The 27,497-nt window shown below is 37.8% G+C and overlaps 1 protein-coding gene across 2 annotated transcripts in view; it reads right to left on the reverse strand.

The window, feature by feature from the left end:
* The window catches only part of NET1 (neuroepithelial cell transforming 1), a 54,354-nt gene that overhangs the window by 2,002 nt on the left and 24,855 nt on the right, over window positions 1-27,497 (reverse strand). The window contains exons 1-9 of one of the 2 annotated variants that reach the window (XM_081229229.1): window positions 10,173-10,425; window positions 5,066-5,173; window positions 4,487-4,654; window positions 4,022-4,084; window positions 3,594-3,690; window positions 3,157-3,233; window positions 2,061-2,318; window positions 1,450-1,620; window positions 274-460 (exon numbers count right to left, since the gene is read on the reverse strand). In XM_081229229.1, coding sequence (XP_081085355.1) covers window positions 274-460; window positions 1,450-1,620; window positions 2,061-2,318; window positions 3,157-3,233; window positions 3,594-3,690; window positions 4,022-4,084; window positions 4,487-4,654; window positions 5,066-5,173; window positions 10,173-10,265 — 1,222 coding nt within the window. In that variant the 5' untranslated portion in view covers window positions 10,266-10,425. Of the gene's footprint in view, window positions 1-273; window positions 461-1,449; window positions 1,621-2,060; window positions 2,319-3,156; window positions 3,234-3,593; window positions 3,691-4,021; window positions 4,085-4,486; window positions 4,655-5,065; window positions 5,174-10,172; window positions 10,426-27,497 lie in introns of those variants that run through there. The other variant, XM_081229228.1, reaches the window with a different exon arrangement.

A 27,497-nucleotide genomic window follows, 5' to 3' on the forward strand; every position in this document is an offset into this window, starting at 1 on the left:
ACTTAAAAAGTTTATTCTAGATAAAGTGAATATGGGTGCTGGTATTTATACAGCATGCACATCTGTTAGATACATTACATAGTGCCTAGATGTTACTTATTAGGTACATGTGCTGGTGTCAGAGCAGCACAGCACCTGCCAACTGAAGGAGTGTTAATAGGTATAGGATGATGGAACCCATTTCATTTTTAGTTTTTTGTGTGGGGACAGAATTCTTAAAGATTAAAACTGAGTTTATGATTATTGAAACTATTTTAAAGCGTGTATTTTTACCTTTATCTGAATTGCTGAAAGCCCCTCGAAAGGACCCTCCCATCCTCACATCTCCATCCTGCAGGTCTTCCAAGACCAGCTCCTGGATTGGGATTGGCTGCCGGTAAACCTGGTAAGAGTGACGCTCGTTTCGTGTAACAGGCCGAGTCAAAACCAAGATGTCTTGAAACAGGAAAATGTAGAGTTTCTGGAGAAATGAGAAAAAAAAAATGCTTCCTAAATATGGAACTTTGTGACTTTAAGTGACTGAAATCCACTGTAAAAACAACTTGATTTGATCTTACTAATTTCATCAAATTGATTTACTAAGATCCCCCTTACAAATGACTTCATAACGATGGTGATTTAAAGCTATGCATGTTCTCCTTGGAGAGCTTTTGTCATCACAGACTATATGCAACTTTTTTATCCATGTGTAACATTAGATTCAGCAGCAGCTGAGCAAACGCTATGCACCACAAAGACCTGACTGTCGGTGGTAACGTGACTGGAAACACCAGCACTATACACCACAGTCTTCTAACAGGGTGAGAATTTAAAAATGTAAGCTGGTAAAAATGTTAATTGTTCTGTTTTGTCCCACATAAATTTAAGCTTTTATAGAACAATGAGGCCTCATGATAGAAATCAGAGATGAAAGATTAACTCTTTTCCAAAAAAGAACCTCAGCTTACAAATTGGGCTTCTGAAAAGCACATAATGAAATAAAAATGCCATCCCATGCTTATACTTAGTTCTAGCAGGTACCTTTGTAATTAAGATTTAAAAAACAAGTTTGCTCTCATTCAATCTGCTGCAAAAATTTGTTTAGTAGTGCTAAAAACTACTTCTATTACTATAAACTCTTCAAAATTTTTTTTGAAGGATACGCTTTTTTATTAAACATCATAAAACTAATAATTTAGAAAGGAACCCCTAGCCAAACAAGTTGATTTATGCTTCAAAACTAAAAAATAAATGATTACTGATTCTCCACCAAGACATTTAACTTATTCGGTAATGACAGAAACCAAATGTTTCCTTTACCAAAGCTGATAACATAAAATCCACTTACCTTCTTTCAGTATGTGATGAGTTTATTTTACAAACCTGCTTCATAATCAATGTGGAAAAAAATTAAACAGTGGGAAAAGGGCAGTAACTGCTCACTTCATGTTAGTGTCCAAATGCACTTACATGTCCATTTTTATTTTTCAGTTCCCCATGGCAAAGCAATACTTTGCTTGCTTCAATTCTAGGGTCCTTCTGCTTTTCATCCAGATACTCCAGCTTGTCAATGTAATACTGGCATTCCGATTCACCTTTCTTCAAGTTGATATCAGAGAGAACTCCTTGTATTATCAATATCTAAAAATAATCAAAAAAATTCAATGTAGCATTTTCAGCATATTAGTTTATCCTGTTTCCCTACAGGACTAAAATGTCACATTAAAATGATAAAATGTTAAAGCTTGAAGGGACTCTAGAAATCGGGTAATTCAGCCGTCCCTTCATTTTACAGCCTCAGCCAAATGGGTGATTTGCCCAAAGTCACATAGCTAGCTGATGGAAGAGGTCAGATTAGAATCCAGTCTTCTAACTAAAATATAAATATAAAATGTGTTATGTGTTACACATCTCTTTATTAGTGCACAGTGCAGTAACATACGAGAACTTAAAATGACTACAGAAAACTTCACTGTGCTGATTCAACATGCAGACAGTGTGAGAGTATCACTGTATATCTTTCTCAGGCAAGCTAACATGTAAACTTGAAAAACATAAGAATCATTTATTGGACTACTTACAGCTTCCTCCAGAAGCTGAACATCAGAGTGGTCTTTTGGAGTGTGTCTAAGAATTTCTTTCAACAGTAAAGGGTATTTAACGAGGCGGCTTCGAGGAATATCTAGGAAGCTCCAAAGATCTAGTTTTCGACTGAAGGGAGACTCAAGACATCGCTGGAGGAAGTCTTGGACTCTTGGATCCTGTTTCTTTTGATCAAGAAGAGCTTTGGCTGCCAGCTGGTTACTGCAGTAGCCTTTGTAGGCATTCAAGCCTGGCAACTGAAGAGTAATAAGAGAAAACAAAGTATAATGAGTTCCTGTTACAATTTAGTCCATTAGTAAGACTGTGCATACAAAACACAAAACTTATAGCTATTCTTTTTTTTTGTTTTAATCAAAAGCTTATTATATGATCCTTTGAGGTTTATCACAGTAGTTCAGAATCAGTTTAACATTTGAAAAACCAACATAATTTACCAAAGAATACTTATAGCTATTCTTGAAAGTTTTAACAAGCTGTAAAAATTCTCCTGCAGGTGATAATGGGGGTTGGATAGTATTTCGGGCCAATCTGAGAATGCCCTTTTCAACTTCCCTAATATGGCTAAATCCAAACAAAGACTCCTGCCTCCTACTTCCCCCAGCCTCAGTTACATGCCGGTCTCCTGTATTCCCAGGACACCTCAGTCCTCCTCTCTCACATTCTTCACCAGCCTTGAGACTGGTTATTTACTGACTGTTCTCTCACTTGACTATAAATGTAGAGACCATCTTTTATCACTGAATCTCTAGTCACCCCTCCTAGAACAGTGGCTGGCATCTGGAAGGCACTCAAATGTTAACTGAGAGAATAAAACAGATAATTGATGGTATATAATATGGGAATTCTGTCTAAGGAGGAACATATTCTTAAAACAAATGAAACTGCATCATTCATGAAATATTTTTTAAACAGAGACTGTAACTTCCACAGCTATGTAAATTTGTTCAGTTTTAATGCCTTATTTATCTGATTTTAGAATCTAGTAACTGGATCAAATCAATGTGATATTGATCACAAATGACAAGTCTGGCACATCTGTATAAACCTATCTGAAGGCAACAACTTGCTACATACCCAGTTCACAAGAATGTGACCAATCTGCTCTACTGTTCCACCAGGCTTGGTTGCTTCTCCTATTCTTGCCAACAAATCTGAAGTGTAAAGAAGCAGAAATGCCAATAATAGGTTTATTTAAAAAATAATTCGGGGAGGAGCAAGATAGGGGCAGGGGATTAAGAGGTACAAACTACTGTGTATAATATAAATAAGCTACAAGGATATATTGTACAGCACAGGGAATATAGTCAATATTTTATAGTAACTTTAAATGGAGTATAATCTATAAAAAATCTTAATCACTATGCTGTACACCTGAAACTAATATAATATTGTAAATCAACTATACTTCAATAAAAGTTTTAAAAATATTCAGCACTAAGTTAGAAGTTTAGATTTAAAATTACTTGTTACTGCTGTTCAGAATCCTACGAAAATTAGGTAGCATATCTTACCTTCATGCAGGGGTATATAAGCGTCCAAATCACCAAATATCTGTGTGAGTTCCTCTTCTGACATAATAGACAACTTTAACATGGGGTCATGGTAGGCCTGTCAGAGGGGAGAAATGTGTCACACAAAGAGATCAAGCAAATAAAACATGATGAGAGATCTGTACTTGAATGCAAGCATGACTAACTATGTAAAACTAGTGTGGATTCTATTTTATACATAAAAGAAATTAAAGTATATGTTAAGCCCAAAATAGACTTACTGATATTCATATTTGAAGAGATGCATCTAATAAACCTCATCTAAAAGAAGTATTCACCAGTAGATATTCTCTACTTTTCAACTTCTAAAGGTAAGAAAATCATCCTTTAGAATTTGTGAAATGTAATTTTTAAAAACTATGGCGCATGATAGAAAGTTATTTACTGACCTTTCTTGCAAGCTTGAGATCCTCAATTAAATCCTGTTCACCTCGGGACATTTCATATATTGCCTAAAAAAAAATCCAGCAAACATCACAGATCACTCCTCCCTTTGAGAAACAAAAATTATACACAACTGATATTTACCATTTAACTGATGTTTTGAACGGCACTTTTTAAAGTGACTCAGTCTAAAAACTGTAATTCAGAATGGAATCTCAAATTAGAGGATGCAGTAGGTTTCATAATTCTACCCCATCCGAGTTGTTAAACTGGATGTTAAACTGACCACCCCCCATCACAGGTGCCGCTCAGCATGTGTTATGAACGGCATTCAAGTACAAAAATGCAAGTTTATCTTGCCATAGGCATTAGTTTGCTACTCCTCTGGCAAAACATATGTTTAAGAATCAGGGTCTATTTTTTTTTAGTTTAAGCCAGTACACATGGTCTTGCTACTGAGCATGGCACACCTCCTGACGTTTGATCTCTCTGGAGGTTAAAGACTGCTTCATGCTGATGTCTAACATCTCCGACCACAGGGCACTGCTTCTCCTTTTGGTGGGCGCCGGGACTGTCGATCTGCTGGATAACTTCTGGGCAGAAGCGGGGGATCTGTTGTCACCACGAAGGGTAAATGACTGAAAAGAAAAGAAAGAGGTGAACGAGAAGAAGGTTTGGAGGATACAGGAATTATTATTTTTTTTCTTTAAAAAAAAAAAAAGACAAATTAAAAGCAAGGTTCTGAGAATTTCTCTATGCATAAAACAATCATTTATCCAAGCTTCTATCCAGCAGTATTCTAAAATATTTATCAGTCAAAATTCTCTCTGGGAATAAAAATTATCCAAGATCTTGCTTTGATATAAGATACAAACTAATATAATGAGGTTATATAAATATTGTTCCGGCAACAATATGCCTTACCAGCATATTCCAAAAAAGGAAAGTTATGTTTAAGTATAATAGTACAAACCTGTTTGTATGACTCAAAGAAAATGCAAATTTTAGGCTTCTATAAAAAGTCCCCTCACTACATTACTTGTCCCTACCTGTATGGTTTGACCAAATCGTCTGACGGCTCCATTTCTTACAGGAGAGATTAAATTTGCCAAGGATGTGACCCGAGCTAGAGGTCGAACTCTTTTATTGCTTGGCTCCTGTGAAAACAAAAACAAGTTATACTAAATGTGTGTTTAGGTGTAATGATTTCAAACAAGTTTGGACAAAGTTAAGCCCTCTCAAAAACCAGATATTTGTACAGTATAAAATGCAGAAACATGGAACTCTGAAAATGAATGTTGTTTTTCATTGTTGAAATACAAAGAACACTAATGAATAACAGTAATTTATTAAATAATAAATGGTATAAGAAAGGCCAGTCAAATATCTGAACATCACTCTGAGAACATAACATACTATCATTAAACAGAAAAAAAACCAAAATTAAAACAAACAATTAGATTCTAAAATCCTTTAGAACCTTTTAGCTTAATATAGAGAGTAACTTTTAAAAAACACTTCCTTATTTAGAAAAATTTCAAACATACACAAAAGGGGAGCATAGCATAATGGACCTCATGTACTTATCACTCAGCTTCAACGGTTTTTAGTATAACAATTTGTTTCATCTCTGCCTCTACTGAAATATTTTAAAGCAAATGCCAGACATTCTATCATTTTACTCCTGAATACTTCAGTTAGAGAATAGCTTTTAAATGAATGCATCTGACATTGGAATGGGTCATCTCTAAAGGCAGTGAGGTAGGTCCCTGTTGTGGAGGTATTCTAGCACCGTTAGGACAGTGGTTAAGAAGACACTCAGCCTCTGGAATCACTGACTGGGCCCAAATCCTGGTTTGGACACTTGATAGGAAACATCCTGGGTCCCAGTTTTCTCATCTGTAAAATGGGGTTAATATTAGAATTTCTCTTATAAAGGTGTTATGAAGATTAACGTATGTTTAAAGGGCTCAGAACAGTTCTTGGAGCATACTAAGTTTTAGCTATTACTAACATACTTTCTTAGGAATATTTCCACTTACTATGTAAACGTTGGTATTTATAAATAATTAGATCTTCTTTCATACATTTAATTAACTTCAAGGAAAAAAATATAAAAATTCAGAAGACATATTATTTTACATGTATTGTTTTTAAAATAATAATATAGCAAACATCATTTATCATTCAAAGATCTAAAAATTTTACAAATTGCATTACTCTAATTTTACTGCTAGGAAAATGGAGGCATACCATTAGGTGACTCACACAGCTATTGAGATAAAGAAGGCCAGATCATAAAACAGGCCTATCCTTTATGATGTCTATGGAGCATAATTATTTGTTTGTATTTGGTGCCTTTGACAATTGTGGCATACTTGACAAAATAATTTTAATGAGACTTCAGAAGGATATACGATAAAAAAATATAAAAATTACCACTTAAAAATAACAGATAAAAAATTTTTTCTCCTAAGAATTCTTTGATATGACCAATCAAAGAATTGATTGGTCATAAAAAAGAGACGAGGAAAGTGAGTAAAAATAATTCCCTAAGAATAATTTAAAAGTAAAGTGGCAGAAAGGGTTAAAATCCTCTGGAAAGAAACTTAAATGATTTGAATATTCGAAGAAGCAGTTGGACTTATTAAAGCTCCTAAAGGTATATACACATATGAGGAGGGAATGTGACCCACTAAGGTAAGGAGACTTTGTGGACAACCAACAGAGTTCAGGCCCCTGAGTCCTTAAGAGGTGGTGCTGTAGACCAACCCTCCCCTGCCAAAATAATTAACTCCAAAGTAAAACTGTGACTATAAAGCCACTAATGTGCCAATGTTAAATGAACCGAAAAAGAAGCCTCCGGGATATGTAGTAAAATGACACACTGTGTGGCCAAGGCCATGTGTGGATGCCTTTACCAGACCCATCTGTGCGAGACTGAAGCGACACATGCATGGGCAGAAGGCGGCAGAAGGCATTCCTTTCTCTTGAGTAAAGACAGGACAAAGACGCTTCTGTTTGAATGGGGATATAATTACCTCACAAAGTAAGATATGCCAACGCCAACTAGAAACAAAGCAGTTGTCAGAAAGTTCTGTTCCATAGTTTGGAAAGAGGTTAATTCCTCTTCCTTGTTTAGAGCGTAACCAATTTGACTTCCTAGTAAATCATAAAATATTTAATTTCAATTTAAAAGTCTTTGGAAAGGTGCTCTTCCCAGTGAATTTGAAAGGAAACGTTAGTTTAGCTGGAAGGAAAAGAAATTTTGATATCTAATTTAATACATAAAATCAAAAAATTCTTATCTTTGGATCAGTACAACTATTAATTTCCTGGTAACTTAAAACTGTGATATTTAAAATTAAAACTACAGAATTTAGATTTAGATAATTAAATGTAAATATATCTAAAGCATCTTTCTGAAACTAAAACTCCGAAATGTGGATTCTGTCTCTCTGGGGTGGCAGGATATAATGCTAAGCAGTATTTTGTTATTAAATATGTTCCACAGTCCTTTAGAAACCCACCTATAATCTCACTTCTTCACAAAGGAGATGTTAGTCTCAGGACTGTATCTAATCTAAAACGTCTGGTAAGAGCGCCTGGCTAGCTCAGTCAGTACAGCATGATACTCTTAAATCTCTCTGTACCAAAGTAGTGCTGAATCAGGAAGTACATGGGGGAGGGGGTGGGGTGGGAGGACACCTTGTACTTTTCACACAGGCTTTTAAGATCCAAGAGTAACTTTCCTGCCTTACTAAAAGTTCATATGTGATGAATGTTTGGCAGACGCAACACAAACTTTTAGCATATATATTTATTTCAAAAGTATGAAGAATTTTAATGAATAAAATAACTCAAAAAGTATGACTGAAATGTAAAGGCATAATACTGAATATGGCTCACGAATTTCAGGATAAATACATTATTTGAAAAAAATCATACAGACAACTTTTGTGGAAAAGTGTTATGAACTACGCATTCATAGGTCACCTATAGGGTAGGGACAAAAAATTGTCTCTTTATAGGTTAGAATTTGGTCCATGTGAGCTACAACCAAAAGCAGTTTTTCTTTAGAGGTCTAGATGAGCCACTTTATCTTGGTTTCGTGTTTTGAGAGCTGGGATTCTGCCCATCTCTGCCCCTTTGCAGACACAATGCAGGTACAGGGTTTGGAGGTAAAGAAGGAAGAGAGGAGTAGGACTCTACCTATCTTACCATCACCCAGAATAGGGCTTTCATAATGGTTTTGCTGCTGTGGTTGTTTATTTTTGTTTTGGAGCATTGTTAACAGCATTATGGTAAATACAAGAAGCTTAAAGAACGAGTACAGATACTGAAACTACACACCCTCCTCAAAAGACAATCTGAAAACCTCCGGGAATAGATAAAGAACACCAAGAAGTTTTACATGCTCAAGGAACTTTCTACTGTAGGCAACCTTTCACCAGGGCTAGAGTTCACTTTACGAACTGTAATATTCATTTATGTTGTTTACTTAGGTTACCTTTTAACCACACTATCTAGTTTAGCCAGGCAATCACATGCATTGTTATAGGGAATCTGACTTGAGACGAGTTTTTAATCAATCTATTTATTTTACTAATCCAGTTGTAGTCAGATTTTATGCCTTAAAATATTTTCTGGATATCTATAAACAGAAAATTGTTAATATCAATTTCAAGTCTTTTACTGGAATGTACCTTGCACATAAAAACAACAACATGGAAAAATTCTGTTGTGAACGCAGTTTTTTTGTAAAACCGTTTTTTTCTCCTAATGATGTCACATAAGAGAATATATTCCAGGAGGGTCTCTTCTAGAGTCAACCAAATCAAGACACACAAAAAAACATGTGTCTGGGTTTACTCATTTGGGTTACTAGATAAATAATTTTCTCCTCTACCTGGCGAGAACTTTAAGAATGAAAAGAAAAAGTTATTTATAAAAAGATAAAGATGAGTTATCTCACAGGATGTCTTCCCTTTCCTCTTAGTAATAGAAATAGTCAAATTTAGTTATTTATTTAAGGCTGTGTTGCTAAAAACCTGACCACATTCCTGGTGTTTTTAATCTTTGGAATAAAGGTATGCCAGAACATGGCCGGTGTCTGATACCAAACAAAAAGACAAGTTCAAAAGACTAGTTCAGTTTTAGTATTTACACTGATGACCACTTTTGAGAAAACAGAAACATATAAACAAAAGCCCAAACCAAACAAATAGAAAAACAAAAACAAAGCCAAATCACACCAAATAAAAGCAAACCTTTGAAAGACGGCAGCTATTCTAACTACCAAAAGGTGTGTGTATGTATGATACACAGCTATACTGAGACATACAATACATTGCACATATTTAAAATGTATAATTAGATAATTTTGATATATGTATACAGCCACAAAGCCATCACCCCAGTGAAGATAAGAAGTATAATAATATAGTATAACCATGGAGTGTATATATATTGTGGTGTGCTATATAAATAGAATGCCCACACAGTATTAAGTCAACTATCAAAATTAAATAAAATGGCATAAAAATCACTTATTTTGATAAATGTTCATAAAGACTTTAAAAAAATACAACGACTTAGGTAATTAAAGCAAGGAGGGCAGAAGCACCTAAATAATGGTTCGTTGGCTTAAATACTTTAACACATTTTGCTTTCTTAAGAACAAAAGTCACACATAATGAACTTATTAGACGTGGAAAGAAAAATGAACACTAGGTCAGATGGCATTTTGTTCACTAGCACTAACTTGCAAGGAAGGGATTCTTATTTTCCTCTTACTCCACAAAGCAGTTCTTAAGACTTACTAGGTAATATAAATAAATGCAGGTCAAAACCCCTCCAAAACCAAAAAATCCCAACCAAACAAAAAACTGTATTAAGCATCAGAAATGTGACCAATTTAACCAAACTGAACAGCATATACATTTAAAATGTTTTTCTTTTGTATAAAAGTTTGTGTACACTCAAGCTACGCTAGGCATAAATAGTTCCTAAACACATTTCAAACCTGCATGTAAATCAAAGTCATACATTTTAATACTCAGTGAGATCAAAAGTTAAGTTTAACAATATACTGTTAATAAACTGTTAAAAAGTTCCGTGGAGTTAGAAACCTTCCTTTGGCTTTTCAAGTCTCACCTCCTGCTCTCTGAAGGACTGGTTGTTCACATCGAGGACTCGTATAGTCCTTTTAATAGGTAGGAGACCTCCGACCTCATCGTGTGCCACCATGCTTTCCGAGTACCCTCACGCCCCCAGCCTGAGTCCTCCCGGAGTCGGCCGCCTGCAGGGAAGTTCCCGGCTCGGCCCGGTTCGGCTCGGCTGGGCGCTCAGCTGCCCCGCGCAGCCATCACCCAGTCTCCGGCGTAGCGTCGGCTTCTGCGGGCGCTCGAAACGCCAGCAGCACTCCAGGCTCTGTGGGCAGGGCCGGCTGGGCCGGGTCTAGTGGGCGGGCACCCGAGGGGCACGTGACCGCCCTTAACTGACAGCGGGGCACACCTAGGCCTCTCCGCTTTCTCTGCCAGAGAAAGCTCTTTATCAAGAGGTTTGGAATTTCTATAGTGAGACCAGAGGGGAAAAGGAAACCGGGTTACTGTAAGGCTTTTCCTGATTTAAAAAGCATTCCCAAAGACAAATGAATTGCATATCTAGGTTACCTTTCTTAGTACTTAGCTGCACACAGGGATACTTTTTCTGTAAAACCCTATTTCCTAGAAAATAATTTAGAATGGACAACTCGACAACTTTAAGAAAATTGTAATTCAGAGTTAAATAATGTATATACTAAAGGAAAGCCTAATTATCCAGGGGCCTTGCTTTTATATTATGTAAGTGCAATTTCTAGTCTAAAGCCTTGCCTCTATGAAGCAACCCTACTTCTGTTGGTTTGGTAGGCCTGCAACAAAGCAGATTTTCTTCTTTAACAGTAAGTACTGTATTCTATTTCAAAAAGTAGGATTTCCTCTTAACCATATGCTACTATGAATGATATGATGCTGATAATTGCAAAAACATTTCTATTCTTAGGATTTATTAGGGTCAGAGAAACCTGAGAAATCTATGTAGAAGGCACTATTCTAGATGCTATGGGTGATAGAAAAAAATAGGTTTCATATACACTCCTAAAGTGCTAACAGACCATTGTGTAAAGCTAGGCCACACGAAGAGATAAGTAATGCAAGACAGCTTTTGACAAGTCCAAAATAAGCTGTACAGCTAGCAAGGAGTTCAGGAGAAGAAACCACTTCTGGGAGATGAGATGAGGGTGGCAAAGACACTAGGGAAGAGGCTGTAACATGTTGTTTCAGTGCCTTGAAGGCCATGTTATGTTTTTCAAAGGTCTGAGCAAGGGAAAAGTGCAAGGCTTTCCCAAAGGGGCACGAAAAGCGAACTCACAGCCTGAGGTCACAGGCTGTGGATAAAGACAGACGAGCAGAGGGTTTTACTGAGCACATGAGAGAGATAATGAGAGGTATGTTGTAAGGTGGTGTTTAAGATGGCTTAAAAGATGGCTGGAACCATAATGCAAAAATCACAGTCAGGGATCAAGAACTTTGCCTAAGGTAGGGCCAGCGGGAAAGGAAAAGGATATATACAAGAGACAACATATGCAAGAAGTCAAAGATGCCAACGACTGTAAACTTAGGAAGGGTAACTGTTAATGCAAATAAAGAAATACAGAGGAATAAGCTTTGAAAGAAAATTCTGGGTTTCATTTTGATATACTACTGAGTCTTCGGTGGTGGAATAACATGCAAATAAAGCCACTGAGCTAGAACCTGGAAATGTTGGACAAGGACTTAAAGAGGTCAGAGGGTGGATTTAGACTGGGGAGTCAGAGACACAGGGATCAGAGGTGAAGCTTTGGAAGTGAATGAGATGCCTGGGGGAGAAAATCTGGACAAAAAGAAAAGAGGCCCAAGGATCTAACTTTGGAGAGATGCCAAGGGAAGGTGTTAGTTACAGCAAAAAGATTAAGATGGGTAAGAAAAGATTCATGGATTTAGTGATTACAAGTTTAATGAAGACCTCAAGTGTGCTAGTTCAGCAGAATAAAGACAAAAGAGAAGCCACAGAGGTTTGAAGAGTGAATAGAGCAGAGTAACAGTGGGCATAGACTATAATGACAATCTATAAAAAACAATTTACTAAGGTTCGCAGGACAGTGTTACTTCTTGCAGGAAGGAAGAACGCTGCCCTTACATAAACACCAATGTGTTTTGCATTTGGGATGATGTTCTTAATTTGTCTTTCTGCTTTTAGACTTTTGAAAAAAGTAATGGTGATTGGTTATATTTCATCAACTATTCTTTATTACCAGGTCACACCTGGGCAACATGTGTGATGCAGTTGGCCTTAAGAGGCTGTTTGTGGTAGGTAGTTCTGTGCTATACAGCATTAAAGTGGAAGAACGTTAGAGATCACGGAATCCAGTTCCGTAATTTTACAGGTAAGAACACTGATCTGCTTAAGCCCTCAGAGCTAATAAGAACCCAGTAGTCTGGTTCAGTTAGTTTCATCAGTTAAAAAATGGTTGCAAGTAAGGCCAATACTTTATGGCTACTCGCTTTCATAAGGGAATAAAGGACTTATGCAGAGTGGGAGTGAGGAAAGAAGTTGCTAGGGCATTCTCATGGTCTCTTACCTGATGTCTTTCTCCAAACTATGTTTTTCTATTTAGTTCTGATAGAGGTAAGGCCAAGGTAACCAGGGGAAAGGATATCTCTCATTTCTCTCCTTCAGTAAGGATCCGAAGGGTAAAGGTAGAAGTCTTAAATGCAGAAATAGCCTGCAAAAGCCAAGTAGGGTCTAATAGTGATAGTCCCAGTAGAAAAATCCCAGCTCACCAAACCTAAAATCTTAGTTTCATTTTGGATGTTCAGGTTTGTGGTCTAAATATAATTTAGACAACTGTAGACAGCATCTATAAAAGCAACAATGGACAAGGGATGTTCAGTTAGCACTCTGAGCCATGAGCCTGAGAGAATCTTGACTCTAACAATGCTCTATAAAATACGAGGGCTGAAAAGGTCCTTTGTGATCATTAATTCATCCTCCTCAGTTTTCTTAGGAGGAAACTGGACAGTGAGGAAAAAGAAAAAGGAAATGTGAGTCCTTACTCTGTGCCAGGAGCTTTATGCATATTATCTTATTCAACCAACTTTATGAAGTATGTATTATTACCTTCATTTTACAGATGGAGGAAACTCAGAAAGTTTAAGAAACTTGTCCCAAGTTGCATGGGTCATCAGTGGCTGGACAGGTTTGAATCTGGTCTGCTCAACTGTGGCTGCAACGTCTTTTCCCCGTGAGACAATCCGTGTACCACCTTCAGCACCAGTCTGTACAGCTCAGTGCTCAGGCACTGCTAGTTGTCATTCTATGAGTTAGGAGCAGGGCTGGGTTTAAAACCCAATCTCCTAGTCCCAGGCTAGTTTTGCTAAATAACTGCCAACCGCTTATAGAGAAGGAAAGCATAAAACCACAGTAGAGAGATTACTTGTATTACAGGCAGGTAAATAAAATGATAGTAACAAAATAGTTCCAGCTGCTTAAGTTTTAGAAGAGATCCTATTTCAATCAATGGTTTACTTTACTGATTACGTTATTAATAGCAATTATTTATATGACTTTCTACAATTGAAACACAGATTGGCTGAGTGTCTTTGTGTAGAAAATCTAGAGTTTATCAACTTAAAAACATAACTGTGTTATCTAAAAATAATAATGCAGCTTTGTTTAAGAAATCAAGTTTTTGATAAAATTACTGTTCTCCAAAAACCAGGTTTAGTTATAGCCTCTGTTCTTCTGTTTGTATGGAGCCTTCAATGCTTCCTTTCCTAAAATTTGAATAAGGTAAAGAGAAAGATGTTTCCATTCTCTACAGAAAAAGGACTATTACCCTACTTACCTTTTTTCTCCTTTTAATGTGAAATTAGAATTCTAGAATTTATAAATAAATTAAAGCTGAAGAATAATCATTACTTTTTTGGTATAGATATTTGTTTTTATTTACTTTTGTCTGGAACAATAACAAGCAATTGGAACTTAGGCTAGGAAAGCCTTATTATGGGTAAAGAAAAAACAAAAATCTAAGCTCTCTGCTGCCCTCTACAAGGGATATTGTGAAGTGCAATTGCCAACCTACTTTTTTCCACTTTATGTTTGTAAGGACCTTATATTGACAGTAAAATTTTTATCTTTAGCCTTGTGTAGCTCTCATGTTTTATATTAAATTTAATTTAAATTTAAATTAAACATATTTTTAATTAAACATATATATTTAAATTAAACATATATTTTAAAATCGTACAAGTGTATAAAAAGATTCCACAGTTCACAAGAAATATTTTAAGGACTTTTTCTAAATATAAAAAAACGATGTTCCACTTTAAAACTCTAGAGTTCAAGATTACAAATGACTACTATGTATCTCACTAAAAATAGGTTAGTTAAAAATAGAATTTCAAATCTTACTAAAAAAGGAAACACTGATTGAAATATTAACAAGATGGAACTTCTGAGGAATGAGAGTTCCAAAATATCTAGTAATGAGTTTAAAAACAACACCAAAACAGGCAGTTACATTTGGATGAGATGAGTATGAAAGAAGTTAGTAATGAAGTTATATGTGGATTTGAGTTCTTAAAAGTCATTTGGATTAAAATTTGAGTATGTCCAAGCTTTACTAAGAATTTACTTTGGGAAAAGATCAACTCAGATCAGTTAATACTATTAGAAAGACTATAAAAAGAATAGCTGACAGGCTAAGAAGCTTGGTGTTATCAAAACCATGGTTCTTTTTGCAATGATAATACAAGCAGCAAAGGAAATTGGGGATTGGTGCTGTTAGTGATGACTTTTTATTTCAAGTACACAGGGATCTTCCAGTATCATGTAAAGATGGCTTACACTTATGTAACAAAATGTTGAGTGGGATTTTCTGCCTTTTTTCCCTGAAACTCAGCTAAGGTCAAAGCCTGAAGACCAACAACACTGTCTCGCCCCCGGCCTCCAGTTTTCTCAGCCCATTTCTTACTCCAGTTGTTGCTGCAGCAACCAGCTCCACCTCCAACAGCTCCTGGCCTCAGCTGCGCCCCTCTTGCTTTCCACCCTGGGATTCTCGTAAGCCGAGTGTGGCATTTACACGTGTAGCCTGGAAGTGTGAGGAATTAACACCCCATGGGACAGCCATTAACTAATGGAGCACAGGAGCTAGTGGATAAAAGCCCCTCTTCAGACCCTTGAGAAGACAATTGTGTGGTGTATTTTACACGGCTCTTTAGAAGGTCCCATAATTAGACACTTCCATGAGTTGCCCCCTTGTTCCCTGGCACCACACCTGAAAACAGACTACCTGTCAATTATCTCGCGTCTCAGGCTCTGATTTCTGGAGGGAACACCGGCTAAGACACTGACACTGAAACTGGCCCTAGAGATTAGACACACCGGATGGGATTCTGGAGCTGGTCACTCATTGATAAAATGGTGATAAGGACCAAGATATGAATTGGGTACGGATGGAGCAGTGAAGCAATGACATATGTAGCAGTGGTGACAAATGAACAACATGGGGGCAACAGTAATTTTAAGGATTGCAGAATTGGCTGGCTTTTGTTAATTGCTTTAAAAGTCTGAAAAAGCAGGTGGTAACCTTCAAGTTCTCAGAGTCATTACAGAGGGAAAGGCCAAGTGGGAGCCTCCGAAATTTCACCCCCTACACCTGGGCCAAGGTAATAAACCGAAGCAATAGAGCACACCGAGAGAAAACGCAGAGATGGCCATCAGAATTACAGCAGGTAGGAGTGGTAGTCTCTACTGTATCTCCATTCAGTTGATCTGTGTGCCTCCTACAGCGAAATGGACTGTGATGGCTAACAGTGGACCACTGAAAACTTAAGTGGTAGCTTTAATCTCAGCTGTTGTGCAAGATGTAGAACCTTTACTGGGACAGATCAACACATCTCTAGTATTTGGTATACAGCTATTAATCTAGCCTGTGTGTTCTTTTCAATAACCATTAGTAAGGAGCAAAAGTAGTTATCTTTTACGTGGTAAAGACAGCACTCTACATTTCATGTCCTGAGGCTGTTAACATTTTTGTTCTCTGTCACAGAGTCCACAAGGACCTTGACATCCCATAGAGCATCATGTTAGTCTAGAATATTGATGACATCATACTAACAGGATGTGGTGAATGGGAAATGGCAAGTATTCTGGACAGTCTAGGAAGTCAAATGCATGCCAAGAAAATTCAAGGGCTGCCATATTAGAAAAAATTTAATAGGTCCAATGGCCTGAGGCTTTCTGGGATCTCCCCTCCTAGGTAAAGGTCAAATTGTTGCACCTTGCATCCCAGCACTGAGAAAGAGGCACGGCACTAGGTTGGAGAGAGCAGATACTGCACTTGGAAATTCTGCTCTGACCCATTAGTGAGGTAATCTGAAACGCTCACAGTTTTGAGTAGGATCCAGAGCAAGAGAGGCCACTGTAGCAGGTCCAGGCTGGGTGTCAGGTGCCCTGCAGGCCATGTGAGCCAGTGTATCTGATCAAGCTTGAGATGTCTATGGTAGACGAAGATGCTGTGTGACGTCTTTGGCAAGGCCAGGAAGAGAAATTCAACGCAGATTCCTAGGGTTCTGAAGCTAGGTATGCTTTCCATGGCAGGAAACCACTTGCTGTTTGAACAGCAGCTCCTGGTGCGCTAGCAGCCTTAGTAAAGACGGAGGACCTGCCCATGTTACATCATGTGACTAATGCAATTAGAGCTGCCCCAAGTGAACAGGGCCAAGTATACCAACCGAGTCACAGGACTGGCCAGGTACCATGGAAATGGTCTATTTGGAATCAGGCCTGAGCCAGTCCAAAGGGCATAAGTAAATTACTGAACAGATTGCCATGTTACCCGGTACATTACACTGAAATTTCCCCTTCAACTCCTCATCTGTTGGTGGGGGTGGGGTGGGGTTCTCAATAATCAACTAACAGAGGAGAAAAACTTGGCCCTAGTTCACAGGTGGATTAGCTTCATCTGTTGTTTTGAGCACCATTACGGACCCATTTAGGGATAGTCCTGAAGGGGCATGGTAAAGGGAAATACCTCCAGTGGGTAGAGCTGTAAGCAGCACACGTGGCTGTTCACTTTATACAGAGGGAGAAAGGGCATGAAGTACTGATCCATACAGGCCCCTGAGAAGTGGTGAATGGTCTGGCTGATTGGTCAGGGACTTGGAAGGAGCAAAATCAGAAAGATTGAGACAAAATATTTTGGAGAAGAGGCATGCAGCTGGACCTTTGGAGTGTGCACAAAGTGGGAGAATCCCTGTCTCATGTTAGTGCTTATCAAGAGTATAAAGGTGCTAGCATCCTGGAGGCACTAGGTAAACAGGATGATTTATCTCGTGCATATCAGCAGGTCTCTCCCTGGGACTATCCCAGCAACATAAGAAAAGGCCTGAGAAGTAAAGCTGTTTGTTGGTCTTTGGGGGCCTGCACTTTTCATGGAAAGAGATTATTCTCTCTTCTCCTCAAGCCCTCCTTCCTTTAGGGACTCTCAAGAGCAGAGAGGGCCAATATGGCACTGACTCCACATGAGTTTCTGGTTCTACCAGTATGAGGAACAGAGAAGAGACTGGGGAGATGGTCTTACTGGCATGGTTGCAACAGGGTAGGCAGACGCTACCCTGGGATGGTAGCATGCACTGGAAGGGCTGTTGGTATGCTGCTTGCTAAGGTCATCAAAAAGATGTGGCTAAATCTTGCAAGAGACTACCAATACCTAGGGGAGTTTCACAGAATGGATTCCTCATTAGCCATCACTCATTCTCATTGATCCCACAGAGGGAAATATAGAACAGAAGTTACAGTCAGCAATGAAAGGGATTGTAATCTCATCCAGTAAGGTAAAGAGACTATCTTATTTCCAGTCCTTTCTCCCTGCCTAACATCCTGGAGGGGACTGGGTCTTAAGGAGGTGAGGAGAGGTATTCAAACAGTAGAATACATGTCTCCCCCACAAATTTCTAGAGTCACAGACAGCTATAATCTATGCCCCCAGTAGGATGTAAGCTTCATGAGGGCAAAGACTGTTTTGCTCTCTGTGTCTGGCACATAGTAGGAGCTCCAAAATATATTGATAGAAATGAATGAGTGAATGAATGAATGAAGACCGAATATGCTGGGGAGTGGAGAAGAGCTACGAATCAAGTTTGAGACTAAAATTTTATCTTTAAGTACAGATAACAGAGGCTTAGAATGGCTATATAAGTTATAGTCAAACAACTAGTAACACACAACTGGTAAGTCCAAAAGTTAGAGTTCATAACTTCTAAACAAGCTTCACTGGCTGTAGCATAATTTCATTTGATTTATGGCTTATTTTATATTAGTTAGTAGAGCAAATAGAAGATGTTAAAAGAAATATAATTAATATCCCCAGAAAACTAATAGAGAAAATATATTAATTAAAAAAAGACTATTATGAGAAAACAAAACAAAGAACTAGAGATTGTGGAAATTAAAAAGAAATTGTCAAAATAAAAATGTCAATAGTTAGGCTAAATAGCAGAACAGACACTAATGAGAAATTAGCAAATTAAGGAATTCTCCCAGAAAATAGCACAAAAGACTAAGAGATAGAAGAATTAAAAAAAAGAAAAGAAAAAATGGAAGAATAAAAGAGAGTAATAAACATATAAAGTAATTCAAGATGTTCCAGATATTCAAAAATCTTCTGAATAGGAGTTTTAGAAGCAGAGACCAGAGAATAAAAGGATGAAAATAAACTAAAAAACAAGAAAATTTCACAATGCTGAATTAAATATTAATCTTTAGATTAGGTAGGTTGGTAGGTTGTGTGTTTCTAGAAATTTGTCCACTTCATCTAGGTTATCCATTCTATTAGTGTACAATTGTTCACAGTACTCTTGTAATCCTTTTTAGTCCTGTAAATTGGTAGTAATAGCTCCACTTTCATTTCTAGATTTTAGTAATTTGAGTCTTCTTTTTTTTCCTTAGTCAATTTACCTAAAGGTTTGTCAATTCTGATCTTTTTAAAGAAACACATTTTAGTTTCGATTTTTCTCAATTTCTCTCGACTGTTCTATTCCCTATTTTATTTAAGTCTACTCTAATCTTTATTATTTCCTTCCTTCTGCTAGCTTTGAGTTTAGCTTGTTTGTTTTTTTCTGGTTCTTTAAGTGTGAGGTTAGGTTGTTGATTTGAGATCTTTCTTTTTTTTTAATGTGAGCATTCATAGCTATATATTTCTCTCTTAGCACTGCTTTTGCTACATCCCATTAGTTTTGGTATATTTTGCTTTCATTTTCATTTGTCTCAAGGTCTTTTCTAATTTCCCTTGTGATTTCATCTCTGACCCATCAGCTGTTTACTAGTATGTTGTTTAATTTTTACTTACTTTTGATTTTCCCAGTTTTCCTTCTGTTACTGATTTCTAGTTTCATTCCACTGTGATTGGAATAGTACTTTGTATAATTTCTATCTTTTCAAATTTATTAAGACTTGTTTTGTGGCCTAAAATATGGTCTATCCTGGAGAATGCTCTATGTGCACCTGAGAAAAATATATATTCCGCTGTTTTGAGGGAAGATGTTCTGTATTTGTCTGTTAGGTCCAATTGGTTTATGGTGGTGTTCAAGTTCTCTATTTCCTTATTAATTTTCTGTCTGGTTGTCTATCACAACAATTGGAAAAAGATTTTAAATATTAATAAAATCCAGGGCTAACAAGAGCATAGGGATATGTTTATTATCATAGACTGATGGAGAAGTGAAAATCTATCAAATTTTTCTGGAAGGCAAATGAACAGTATTATCAAACTGAAATTTGCAACCCAGCAATTCCACTTCTGGGTAACTGTATTAGAGACATAAGCATGGTCCCTCCTTTGTGCACAGGAAGAGGTACATTAAGCATTATTTTTAATGTGGAAAAAAAAAAGAAAAATATACTAAAGGGCCATTCTTAAAGGACTGGTTAAGTAGACTACGGTACTTTAATACTATGGAATACTATTTAAAAAAAAAAGCACGAGGTAGCCCTGTATGTATTGATAAGATATAAATAGCAAAAGCAAACTATAGCATAAGCACAGGATAATCATATATATGTCACCATTATACACACTGTGTGAAAGTAGGTAAATAAACAGAAAAGAACCTGGAACACATAAAATAATAACTGGTTACTTCAGAAGATGGAGGTGCTAAGAGGGGACTTGAAAAAGTTGTTTTACTTTTGTAAAAGGACAATGCATTTGTGTGTTACTTTTACAATTAAAAAGCACACAAAAGTATTTAGATGCACATAGCAGTCTAGGAATGATTCATAGCTATCTAGGAATGATTAAGTTTAAGGATAAACAGCTCTGGATTAATGGCTTTTTAGAGCATTATCAGGAAAAATTGTTTTATATTTAATTTTTATATTTTAGGTTAAGAGGAAACATTTTGATATACCTTTGGTTTCTCTTAACTTTTATCACCTGTACCAGCAGTTGGCTTTATTTTCTGGCCTTTTGTCACAGAGAAACAATGTTTTATTATTTTACAGGGCAACCAGTAGAGATCACAAGTTATATCAAAATGCAAAGTGAAGGGCGGTAAGGTAGCCTTATTCATAAGTTAAGTCACCAGCTTTTGTGTGCCAGCTAGCTTCAAACTTTTCAAATCTGTGCCCCAGGAAAATAACCAATTACCTGTCATAGTTATTAAGGAATAAAATACATAATTTAGTATTATGTTTAATCTAAAATTGCAGAGTACAGCAATACTCAAAATATAACACTTCAATAGGCTATTTAACTTTTAAGAAAATGAGATCCCCAAGTCTGAACATTGAGAAAAAAAACGAACCAGTCATATATTTTAAAAGATTTCTTCTGAAGTGTTTTGGTTTGTTTTTTGATCATTGACTATCAGAGTTAAAGAACTTCAGTCATAAAAATATGGCTCAGTATTACTCATCCCAGTATTATTTCACATTAATAAAGTAAACAGTCTCTTTTGACTCTTCCTATCAGAAGAAAAAGGCAAGGTTATGGCTGCTAAGAAACAGAGCTGAGAAACACCTTTGGAAAACAAATACTGTGTTCTTTTTAAAATGAATAAACTTATACATACCGCAGTAGTAAAACAACCTGATAAAAGATAGTGCTGAAATTTTACTTAGAGACAAATTTGATAAGCAATCACAGCTTCATAGCCAATGATGCATCACATGATAATTCAATTAACATTAATATTAAATTCTTCATATAAGATATCCTAAGTCAAAATACATAACACAATGCTGTTGCATCCTTACCCAAATCCAAGGTCTTCTTTCATTTATTTGACCAATAGTACTTATCTTTCACTCATCAAACAGATGGCTATGAAATACAGAGGTCAATAAAGTGAATGATTTTCAGCAACAGGCATTAAATGATCATACGAACTGATTACATTTAGCTTATTACATACTAACTATTGTACTTAGATGAAAGCCCATGCAAAAAACAGGGGTTGGGGAGTTGACAGAGTATCTATTTTTGGGGGAGGATAAGTTTAAGAATGCCACACTCTAACTCAGTATAAGTAAGAATCACCTGGACATCTTAAAAACAAACAAACAAAAAACCCAACAAATTCCCTCCTCCCCAGATGCTCCTAGGTCCCAGTGTCACCCACCCTCATTCCTTACCCCATCACCCCACTTTCACATAGTCTGGGATAAGGCCCAGCAGCACATTTCTTCCCCTAAAAGCTCCCAGGTGACTCTGACCTGCCGCCAGGGTTGGGCACCTCTGTTTTAGCCGGTCATTATTTTCAAGGTATAAATACAGCTTAATGCTACTGTGAACTTCATTGCTAACTTCTTTCCTCCTCATGGAATCCTAACTTGCTCCTTCCCCATTCACTTATCCCTACCAAGGGGCATATAGGAGAAGTAGCCACCCTAGGCGGGTGGGGGCATGAAATACACAAAGAGGGGTAAGACTCTGGGAAGGGCTCCTGGAGATAATGCCTGAATAGCAGATAAAGAGGCATAAGCCAGGTAAAGAAAGGGAATGAGGATGTGCAAAGGAAAGGGAATAGGAAGTATGATACGAAAAATTCTGGAGTAGGGAAGCTCATCATAAAGGGGTTTATATGTTAAGTGAAAGATTTGATTTTTATCTTTAAAGCAATAAACAGCTTCTGAAAGAACTCAAGCAAGGTACTAAAAAGACCAAGTTGTGGAGAAAGATCAATATGGCACCATAAAGAGGCTACAGGCAGGGAGGCCAGTTACAAACCCCTAGAAGCAATTGGATAAAAAGTTCTGAACATCAGGACTGTGATCTGGCTTAAGGATTCAGACTAGGAGTCATCAGTTTTAGACAGCAGCATCTACTGAGTGAATGAGTTCTCTGAGAAGGATTAACTAAGAAGAAAAGATTGATAAAGATGGAACCTTAGGAATGCTGTTTTCATTTCCACAGCCATTACTCCAATTCAAGGCCTCTAGACTATACCAGACCATTACTAACCTATACCAGACCATTACTAACCTATACTTTCTATACAGATGGAAAGACTATACTTCAGAAAATCATTTCAAGAATCCAGAACGTTGTTTCTGTTGATTTTCATGGGAGATCAATAAATTCTTCAGCCTATCATTTATAGCCTTCAACTAAGTGGCCAATTAACCTTCTGTACTTCATTTCTTAGTTCTCCTATATTTCTTTGACTCTTTCCACATCATTTGTTCATCATTATATTAACATAACTGATTTTAATTCTTGGTACTTGTAGATGCCCCTTCTCTATCTGGGCTGGTCTTCCCAAGTTTACGCTTGCTTTCATAAAAACCCAACTCCAAACCAAGACCTCTAAAATATCTTCTATTACTCTCATTCCTCCTTCTAATACCAACTGGTACTTCTGCACAGTCTATTGTAATCTATGCAGGTATGATTTTGTCAGAGGTTCTTGTTTCCTGTTTGTATATAATCTTATCTCTAAGGTCCAGTATGGTGCTTGGAACATTGTGGGTGCTGCATGAATGTTTGTGGAATTTAAAAAAAAAAAAAAGAGGGCTTCCCTGGTGGTGCAGTGGTTAAGAATCCGCCTGCCAATGCAGGGGACATGGGTTCGAGCCCTGGTCTGGGAAGATCCCACAGGCTGCGGAGCAACTAAGCCCATGCGCCACAACTACTGATCCTGCACTCTAGAGCCCGTGAGCCACAACTACTGAGCCTGCATGCTGCAACTACTGAAGCCCACGTGCCTAACTAAAGCCTGTGCTCTGCAACAAGAGAAGACACTGCAATAAGAAGCCCGCATACCGCAACGAAGAGTTGCCCCTGCTCACCGCAACTAGAGAAAGCCCATGCACAGCAACAAAGACCCAGTGCAGCCAAAAATAAATAAATAAAAATAAATTTATAAAAATAAAATAAAATAAATTAAATTTAATTTAAAAAAGGAATAAAAGAAAGAATTTAGACCGACCCCAGTGAAATTTTGAGTATACAAAGATGATACTCAGTAAATAATTATTTCAAATTCATTCTTTCCTTATTGTAGTCGTACATGAATCCTTAGCTTTGGAAGAAACAGAGGCTGCATATCACTGCATCATTCTCTTTGCAGATGGGCATGTGTTTAATGTAACCAAAATTTTATAAGGATTTCTTTCTTTCTTTCTTTCTTTTTTTGCGGTATGCGGGCCTCTCACTGCTGTGGCCTCTCCCGCTGCGGAGCACAGGCTCCGGACGCGCAGCCTCAGCGGCCACGGCTCACGGGCCCAGTCACTCCGCGGCATGTGGGATCTTCCCGGACCGGGGCACGAACCCGCGTCCCCTGCATCAGCAGGCGGACTCCCAACCACTGCGCCACCGGGGAAGCCCAGGATTTCTTTCTTGAATATAATTACTCAATTTAAGGAAGTTAACAATAGTACGTGCAAAGGTACAAGGACTGCCCTAAAATGTACTAAACTTTGAAGGACAATAGAAGCCTATCTTTGCCTAGTTGATGAGTATTAGTTCATAATATAATATCTACCCTAAAAATTACAGTAATTCAAATAATTCCAGTAAATTCAATGTCAATAAAATCTGCTAAAATTACATTAGGTTTAGAGGAATGCTGAATTTGCCTTTCACCACACTGGGAACAAAATAACATGAGGCAGAATTCTGGGAATAAGGAGGTGGCAGTGGCATAGTTTTACAACTTTTCCAATTCCTTCCATAAAGACATGTAGAACAAGCACAGCAAAACCAAAACCCAAAGTCAATATGCACAGCACTCTGTAACAAGATACACATCTCCATGAATCCAAAAATACATGTTAACATGGATAAACTAACAACAACTCTAAGACCTATATGGTATTGGATGAGAAAGCAGAGAAAAATAACAAAGCATCTGTCAGATCTGAGTAGAGAAGAATCCCCAAAACTATTAACAGCTCCTCACTGCAGTGAGGCAAGCCATTCTGAGAATAGCAACTGAAACTGGAAAGGGTTTTATATACTCAAGGGTGACAGTAAGGAGCTTGTGACTAGAACACCTGAGCGTAATGGACTTCCAAAGCTCATTCCAGGACAAAGCCCTACACCATGGAGCAAGTTCTGGGAAGAGGTTTCAAATACAAACACAGTAGAGAAGAGCTGACAGATACAGGAAAGAAAAAGTTCAGATAAAAGTTGAGGAGAAAAACAGATCCTGGAGAACTCAGAGAGTATATCTATATATTTATCATTTCTTTCTTTTTTTTGGCCAGACTGTGCAGCTTGTGGGATCTCAGTTCCCCAACCAGGGATTGAACCTGGGCCCTGGGCAGTGAAAGTGCAGAGCCCTAACAGAAGAGGAATTTTTAGAGTCATGAAGCTCTCCTGACTCATTCCTTCTTTCTAAAACTATTTTCACATAACAATGACCAAGAAAAAGAATCATAGTCAAATCCAATACAAAGTTTTTATATTAAAAAAAGATATAGGGGAAAAAACATCCCTACAAAAAATAAAGGCATTGGGGCTTCCCTGGTGGCGCAGTGGTTAAGAATCCAACTACCAATGCAGGGGACACAGGTTCGAGCCCTGGGCCAGGAAGATCCCACATGCTGCAGAGCAACTAAGCCAGTGTGCCACAACTACTGAGCCTGTGCTCTAGAGCCCGTGAGCCACAACTACTGAAGCCCACGTGCCACAACTACTGAAGCCTGCGCACCTAGACCCTGTGCTCCGCAACAAGAGAAGCCACCGCAGTGAGAAGCCTACGCGTTGCAACGAGGAGTGGCCCCTGCTCACTGCAACTAGAGAAAGCCCGCGCACAGCAATGAAGACCCAACGCAGCCAAAAAAAAAATTAAAATAAATAAATAAATAAAGGCATGGTAGAAAAACATACTCACAAAAACTGTAATATTCCAAAACTAACTATGAAGGAACATAAATCAGAATTAGAAAGGCAATAAAATTAAGGAAAGAATGAGGCAGAAAATACCAAAACTTGAAACCAGACAAAAAGGATGCCCGAATGCTTTTTCATTAGATTATCTCATTTTCTAGGGCTGTGTACCTTTTGCTTGATTCACTATTTGCTATTAAGTTTTTTTTTTTGTTACAACTCTGTAAGGGTAGATGTTAACTCTGTAGGGACTGATAGCAATGTAAATATATTTGGTAGGCAGACATGTAGATGAGGCTATTAATCTATTTTGTATCAAATTTAGCGATTGTACTCCACCATTCCTTCTTTCAGTGATTAGAATACTTCAGTGTTTCCTATAGTCCTTTGACCAGCTTTACCATTCTGTTGGCTTACTCATCAATACATTAATTCACTAATCTTTGACAGGTCTTCACTCTTTAAAGAAAAAGAAAAGTCAGATAGAGTGACTACCATAGCAAAACAGAAAACCCAATATACACCAAAAATGAGAGTGCTTCCCCCACACCTTTTGTTGGTCAGATGGAGGCAAACTGAACAGCTTTGAGACCCACATGGTTTCAGCATTTGTGCACAGAGAAGCAAAGGGAAGGCAACTGGACTTGTCTGATGGCCCCGAGAATAGGGGAACCCCCACAGTGGTGCACTGCGAACAGTGGCCTAAACTGGGAAGGATTCCAAGGATCAAAGCCTCACGCCACGGGCAAGAGCACTTCCAAGTAACAAGGTTTATTGGTGTTGGAGCAGTCTGGGCCACAGAAACTCTTGAAACTAACACGGCACTGAGAAAAACTTCTAGGAGTAGGATCCAAATTGAGCAGAACAGGGTAACAGAAGCAAAGACAAGAAACAGTCCAGATAAAAGAGAAAGGGAGCAGAAACGAAAGATTTCAGAAAACATGAGGCCATACTTTTTTTTTAAATAGATCTTTATGGGAGTATAGTTGCTTCACAATACTGTGTTAGTTTCTGTTGCACAACAAAGCAAATCAGCCATATGTATACACGTCCCCATATCCCCTCTCTCTTGAGCCTCCCTCCCATCCTCGCTATCCCACCCCTCTAGGTCATTGCAAAGCACGGAGCCAATCTCCCTGTGCTAATGCTGCTGCTTCCCACCAGCCAACTATTTTACATCCGGTCGTGTATATATGTCCATGCTACTCTCACTTCGTCCCAGCTTCGTCCCCCCACCCCATGTCCTCAAGTCCATTCTCTATGTCTACCTCTTTATTCCTGCCCTGCAACTAGGTTCATCAGTACCATTTTTTTTTAGATTCCATATATATGCATTAGCATATGGTATTTGTTTTTCTCTTTCTGACTTACTTCACTCTGTTTGACAGACTCTAGTCCATCCACCTCACTACAAATAACTCAATTTTGTTTCTTTTTATGGCTGAGTAATATTCCACTGTATATATGTGCCACATCTTCTTTATCCATTTATCTGTCGATGGACATTTCAGTTGGTTCCATGTCCTGGCTATTGTAAATAGTGCTGCAATGAACATTGTGGTACATGTCTCTTTTTGAATTATGGTTTTCTCAGGGTATATGCCCAGTAGTGGTATTGCTGGTCATATGGTAGTTCTATTTTTAGTTTTCTAAGGACAAAGGAGGCAAGAACATACAATGGAGAAAAGACAGCCTCTTCAATAAGTGGTGCTGGGAAAACTGGGCAGCTACATGTAAAAGAATGAAATTAGAACACTACCTAACACCATACACAACAATAAACTCCAAATGGATTAAAGACTTAAATGTAAGACCAGAAACTGTGAAACGCTTAGAGGAAAAACACCCTTTGACATAAACCACAGCAAGATCTTTTCTGACCCACCTCCTAGAGTAACGGAAATAAAAAGAAAAACAAACAAATGGGACTTAATTAAACTTAAAAGCTTTTGCACAGCAAAGGAAACCATAAGACAAAGAGGCCATACTTTTAAAAATCACTTTGTGAAAACAACACAAGAGGGGCTCTAGAGTCATGAAGCTGAAAACAGGCTACCATGGCC

The sequence above is a fragment of the Mesoplodon bidens genome (genome assembly GCF_964165515.1).
Source record: "Mesoplodon bidens genome assembly, chromosome: 3".
NCBI lineage: Eukaryota > Metazoa > Chordata > Mammalia > Artiodactyla > Ziphiidae > Mesoplodon > Mesoplodon bidens.